Consider the following 6294-nt stretch of genomic DNA (forward strand, 5'->3'; position numbering starts at 1 on the left):
TCAGAACAGTGCTCTGCACGTAGTAAGCGCTTAACAAAAACCAACATTATTATTATTATTATGACTCTGTATCTACCCCTGCGCTCAGAACAGTGCTCTGCACGTAGAAAGCGCTTAACAAATACCAACATTATTATTATTATTATGACCCTGTATCTACCCCCGCGCTCAGAACAGTGCTCTGCACATAGAAAGCACTTAACAAATACCAACATTATTATTATTATGACCCTGTATCTATCCCCGCGCTCAGAACAGTGCTCTGCACATAGTAAGCGCTTAACAAATACCAACATTACTATTATTATGACCCTGTATCTACCCCAGTGCTCAGAACAGTGCTCTGCACGTAGTAAGCGCTTAACAAATACCAACAGTACTATTATTATTATGACCCTGTATCTACCCCCGCGCTCAGAACAGTGCTCTGCCCATAACAAATACCAACATTACTATTATTATTATGACCCTGTATCTACCCCAGTGCTCAGAACAGTGCTCTGCACGTAGTAAACACTTAAAAACCAACATTGTTATTATGAGCCTGTAGCTACCCCCGCGCTCAGAACAGTGCCCTGCACGCAGTAAACGCTTAACAAAGACCAACATTATTATTAGTGAGCGCGCAATGAAATTGCCGGCACGAAGGAAGGAACGGGCCATGGTAGGCGCTCAGTACATAGGAGGCGGAACGTTGGTGTCCGGCTGTTGTCGGTGTGGCGGGCCGGGCGGCGGGAAGAGCGGGGCGGACTGGCTCCCGGGGGGTCAGAGGTGAGAGGTGGGCGGGGCGGCGTTGGGTGAGCATGGTGGGGCTGCGGCCTCCGCCGGTCCTGCGGGCCCCGCCAGGGGTGCGGGGGGTGCGGGGCGGCCCCCGGGGCGGGACGGGCTCGGTGCTGCTGTTCCCGGGCCAGGGCAGCCAGGCGGTGGGCATGGGGCGGGGGCTGCTGCGCTTCCCCGCCGCCCGGGAGCTCTACCGGGCCGCCGCCGCCGTACTGGGCTACGACCTGCTGGACCTCTGCCTGCGGGGGCCCCCGGCCCAGCTGGCCCGCACCGTCCACTGCCAGCCCGCCCTCTTCGTCGCCTCGCTGGCCGCCGTGGAGAAGCTCCGCCACCGGCAGCCCGAGGTGATCCGGGGGGACCGGGGGGGACCGGGGGGACCGGGGGGTGGGCTCCCGGGGGCCCCCCCCCCCCCCACCGTGCGACCACCCGCCCTCCCTGCTGGACCTTCGACAGGCCGTTGAGAACTGCGTGGCGGCGGCCGGGTTCAGCGTGGGAGAATTCGCGGCCCTCGTCTTTGCCGGAGCCATGGACTTTTCCGAAGGTGCGGGGTGAGGCACCCCAAGGGGACCCCCTTCCGTTCATTCATTCCGTTCGTTCAGTAGTATTTATTGAGCGCTTACTATGTGCAGAGCACTCTACTGAATCCCGGCTCTGCCACTTGTCAGCTGTGTGACGGTGGGCAAGTCACTTCACTTCTCTGGGCCTCAGTGACCTCATCTGGAAAATGGGGATTAAGGCCGTGAGCCTCACGTGGGACAAGCTGATGACCCTGTATCTCCCCCAGCGCTTAGAACGGTGCTCTGCACATAGTAAGCGCTTCACAAATACCGACCTTATTATTATTACTCGTTAGCTGTGTGACTGTGGGCAAGTCGCTTCACTTCTCTGTGCCCCAGTTACCCCATCTGTAAAATGGGGATGAAGATTGTGAGCCTCACGTGGGACAACCTGCTGACCCTGTATCTCCCCCAGCGCTTAGAACAGTGCTCTGCACATAGTAAGCGCATAACAAATACCAACATCATTACTAAGCGCTTGGAATGTGCAAATCGGCAACAGAGAGACACAGTTCCTGCCCATTGACGGGCTTACAGTCTAATCAATCTAATTCCAGGCCGGGGAGATTGAGGGTAAAGACTAATAATGGTACTTGTTAAGCCCTTACTATGTGCTAAGCGCTGTTCTAAGAGCTAGGGTGGATACAAGGTAGTCAGGTGGCCCCACACGAGGCTCACAGCGTTTTGCAGATGAGGTAACCGAGGCCCCCTTTCCCCCCTTTCCCTCTGCTCCTCCCCCTCTCCCTTCCCCTCAGCACTGTGCTCATATATATATATATATATATATATATATATATATATATATATATATAATAAATAAATACAAATAATAAATATATATATATATATTTATTATTTGTATTTATTTTTATTGTATATAGAGAGAGAAGCAGCGGGGCTCAGTGGAAGGAGCCCAGGCTTGCGAGTCAGGTCATGGGTTCGAAGCCCGGCTCTGCCCCTTGACAGCTGGGTGACTGTGGGCAAGTCACTTCACTTCTCTGTGACTCAGTTCCCTCATCTGTAAAATGGGGATTAACTGTGATCCTCACGTGGGGCAACCCAATTACCCTATTTATTTTGTTAATGAGTTGTACATCTCCTTTACTGCAATTAAGTTGTCTTGTTTTTGTCCATCTGTCTCCCCCGATTAGACTGTAAGCCCGTCAAGGGGTCAGGTTTTGTCTCTGATCCCTGTTCTGTTGCCAAATTGTACATTCCAAGCGCTTAGTACAGTGCTCTGCTCATAGTAAACGCTCAGTAAATACTATTGAATGAATGAATGAAAATAAAGTGTTGGTCCAAGTGCACACAGCAGACAAGTAGCGGAGCCGGGATTAGAACCCATGTCTTCAGACTCCCCAGCCCGGGCTTTTTCCACTAAGCCCCAGTGTTATGGTACTTGTGGACCGCTGCCTATGTGCACAGCACCGTTCTAGAGACAGGTTAGACACAGTCCCCTGTCCCACATGGGGCTCCCAGTCATAATCCCCATTTCCCAGGTAAGGTGACTGGGGCCCCCGGGAAGTGAAGTGACTTGCCCGGGATCACGTAGCAGACACGTAGCTGAGCCTGGATTGGAACCCAGGGCCTTCTGACTCCCAGGGCCGTGCTCTAGCCACTAAGCCTCATTGCCGTTGTCATTGTGGGAGCGACAAGGGAGTGGCCCCAGACAGGACTGTCGTTGAAGGACGTGGGGTTGGAGTTTGAGCTCTCACTGGGGAAATGGACAGAGTATAGCAGTAGACCGATCTGGAGCTCGGGGCCAGCAGTCCCTCCAATCCGAGAAGCTGCAGAGAGCCCTGACGGCTTCGGGGGAGGAGAGGGCCAGAGCTAAACACTGAAGGGGGATGGTTCTGCCACTACCTTGCAGACCGGACCCCGTCCCGACTGGGCCCGGTCCCAGAGAGAGGTAGGTCATTAGGGAGGCTGTGCTGGGAGCTCCTGGGCCAGAGGAGGAGGGATGGGGTGTTATAGTGTGGAAACAGCCCCCAGGAAAAGTTCTGGAACATCGCTCCCTCCCCCGGCAGGATTGTACGCCGTGAAAGTCCGTGCCGAAGCCATGCAGGCGGCCTCCCAGGCGGTGCCCAGCGGCATGCTGTCGGTCCTGGGCCGACACCAGACCAAGTACCACCTGGCCTGCTCGGAAGCCCGGGAGCACTGCCTCACCCTGGGCATCCAAGACCCCGTGTGCCAGGTGGCCAACTTCTTGTTTCCTGACTGCAGGGTCATCGCAGGTCACCTGGAGGTACGTGCACACTTGCCCACCTCCGCCCTGAGCCCCAGAGCCAGGCTGCGCTGGTGTCGTGCGGGTTGTCGACCAGCGGTCTGTGTGGGGCGTGTCTGCTTGCACTGGCCCGCTCGGGCGGTGGGGTGATTGTTGGGTTGTGGACGGGAGCTCTTCTGTGTGTGTGTGTGTGTGTGTGTGTGTGTGTGTGTGTCTGCGCACCCTGGCTCGGTTGGGGTGGTGGTTGAATTGTGGACTGGTGGTCCGTTCTGTGTTTATCTGCCTGCCCTGATCCAGTTGGGGGCAGTTGTTGGGTTGTAGACTGGTGGTCTGTGCTGTGCTGTGTATGTGTGTGCCCACCCTGACCTGGTTGGGGTGGTTGTTGGGTTGGGGTGGTTGTTGTGTTGTGGACTGGCGGTCTGGGCTGTGCGTGTGCGCCGGCCCGCCCCGGCAGAGCTGTTGCCGCAGGTCGGTGGCTCTGTGGAGTGGCAGCACCTGTTAGGGAGCCACAGCGAAGGAGACTCCTCCCCTCGGGCCTGGTGGTGGTGGTGGTGGTGGTGTGGCCCAGCCAGGGGTCAGCTGGCCAGGGCCGGGGCACCCGGCTGTCCCGTGGGAGGTTCCGCCTGGTCCAGGGGAAGCAGAGAAGGGAAGCGAGGAAGCTGCAGCGGCAGTGGAGACCGCAGTCCCCGCCGAGAGCTGAGGGTGAAGTTGAGGCGGCCTGCGAGGCGGTCGGCCTGTGGGGCGGCCGACCACTCAACCCTGAGGGGTGGCTCAGCACAGAGCCAGCCCGGGGGTCTCAGAGAGACTGTGAAGGGCCCGGAGGGTTTGCTGTGATCACCCTGTTGGCAGCAGAGCCCCTCTCTGCCCCCCACCCCCACATCGTGTCAGCACAGCCAGGGAACTCCAAGGAAAGTGCAAGCAGAGTCAGGCCCCACAGGTGCGGAGGCTTCCACTCATGACCTGGTGGGGAGCCAATCCACCCTCCTGTCCGCTAATAATAATTGGTATATTAATTAAGCACTTACTATGTCCCAAACACAGAACAAAGTGCCAAGGGAGAGACAAAATCATCATGTCCCGCACTGGGCTCCCAGTCTTAGAGGGAAAATGGGTATTGAATTCCCATCTTGCAGATGAGGGATCTGAGGCACCGAGAAGTGAAGTGACTTGCCCAAGGTCACACAGCAGACCCGTGATGGAGGTGGGATCAGAACCCAGGTCCTCTGACTCCCAGGCTCGTGTCCTTTCCCCTAGGCCACGCTATATGGAGATTGCCCCCTCCCGGGGAGGGGCTGGTCCATCCTCCCGCCAGGTAGCCACCAAATGTCCCCATGGGAAGGGACGAGGGGCCGGCCCACCGTCCGTCCGGTCCGCTCAGTGTGGTTTCCGCACTCCTAGGCCCTGCAGTTTCTCCAGAAGAACGCGTCCAGGTTCCACTTCAGGAGGACCAGGCCGCTGCCCGTCAGTGGCGCTTTCCACACACGCCTCATGGAACCAGCCCAGGAGCCGCTGGCCGACGTCTTGGCGAAAACGGAGATCCGGAAGCCGCTGATCGCGGTCCACTCAAATGTGGACGGCCAAAGGTACCATCAGCCGAAGCACGTGCGGCAGCTGCTGGTCAAGCAGGTGGTCGCGCCGGTGAAGTGGGAACAGATCATGCACGCCATCTACGAGCGCAGAAAGGGGACGGACTTCCCGCAGACCTTCGAGGTGGGGCCCGGGCAGCAGCTGGGGAGCATCCTGAGAAGCTGCAACCTGCAGGCCTGGAAGAGCTACGGCCATGTGGACGTGATGGAGGACGGAGAAGCTGAGGATGGGGTGGAGCACGGGGAGGGGGGCTCCCCATAGGAGGCGGAGAGGGGAAGCAGGGTGGTTGCGGGGGTTGGGCACGGCCTGGGCCGAGGACCAGGTTCGTGCTTGGTCCAGCTGGCCTTCCGGAAGCCCAGAACGGCCCCGGTCCCCACCACCCTTGTTGGGAGGTGGCAGCGGGTCCGAAGCCTGCTCTGCGTCACTGTATAAAAGATGTATTTTCTACCGGTTTGGCTCTGGCTTTCCTTCCCTTGAAAGCGGGGGCAAACCTTTGCTTAAGTCCAGTAATTCAGGCTCCCAGTCTGGGGTGAACCGAGGCTTTGGCACGCTCAGGCTCAGTTTCCCACCCAGCTTGGTGCCAGCCGACCGGTCCCAGTTCCCCAGTGGCGTCCCTCTCCACCCCATGCCCCCCTCCCCCCCCCCAGGTGCCCGAGATGGGACTGAGCCTAAAACAAAGGAGAAGGGGCCAACGGAGTCTCCAAAGCCAAGATTTTATTCCCTGTCCACCCCGGGTGCCCGAGATGGGACTGAGCCTAGAATGAAGGAGAAGGGGCCAACGGAGTCTCCAAAGCCAAGATTTTATTCAGCCGCACGCCCTTCCGTGTCCCCCCCACCCCCCCGCCTCAGCCCAAAGAAGGGTGACCCGCATTCCTTCCCCCAAGGCGGTGGAGAAAGCCTCTGTCCGGCACAGGCTCTCCCCGGCTTGAGCCCCATTCCTGTACGGGTCTGGTCCGGCCCGGCCCCACGCCAGCATGTCAGGAAGCTCCCCAGCAGGGGCCATGTCAGTTTCTAAACAATCTGTGAAACACCAGCCCCTCCCACCACCCTCCCATCAGGTAAGAAACATCAGCAGTGACCCAGCACTAGCTCACAACTTAAATAGAAAAGGGCCACATCGCCCCCAGGGAAGTTACACCGAGAGGA

General features: G+C 58.0%; 1 protein-coding gene across 1 annotated transcript; it reads left to right on the forward strand.

Moving 5' to 3' along the window:
• The first annotated feature begins 775 nt into the window (after nucleotides 1-775).
• MCAT (malonyl-CoA-acyl carrier protein transacylase) lies at nucleotides 776-5598 on the forward strand. Its single transcript, XM_029078541.2, has 4 exons — nucleotides 776-1124; nucleotides 1234-1321; nucleotides 3365-3582; nucleotides 4960-5598. Exons 1-4 carry the CDS (start codon nucleotides 804-806, stop codon nucleotides 5407-5409), a joined length of 1077 nt encoding a protein of 358 aa, XP_028934374.1. The 5' UTR covers nucleotides 776-803; the 3' UTR covers nucleotides 5410-5598.
• The last annotated feature ends 696 nt before the right edge of the window (nucleotides 5599-6294 follow it).

Source organism: Ornithorhynchus anatinus, chromosome 14, assembly GCF_004115215.2.
Source record: "Ornithorhynchus anatinus isolate Pmale09 chromosome 14, mOrnAna1.pri.v4, whole genome shotgun sequence".
Taxonomy (NCBI): domain Eukaryota; kingdom Metazoa; phylum Chordata; class Mammalia; order Monotremata; family Ornithorhynchidae; genus Ornithorhynchus; species Ornithorhynchus anatinus.

What these genes read in the sequence shown, in the direction of transcription:
- MCAT (XM_029078541.2), top strand. Translation starts at nt 804, where the DNA reads ATGGTGGGGCTGCGGCCTCCGCCGGTCCTGCGGGCCCCGCCAGGGGTG. An exon ending in TCCGCCACCGGCAGCCCGAG is followed by an intron (nt 1,125 to 1,233) that starts GTGATCCGGGGG and finishes GACCTTCGACAG; the next exon opens with GCCGTTGAGAACTGCGTGGC. An exon ending in TCATCGCAGGTCACCTGGAG is followed by an intron (nt 3,583 to 4,959) that starts GTACGTGCACAC and finishes CCGCACTCCTAG; the next exon opens with GCCCTGCAGTTTCTCCAGAA.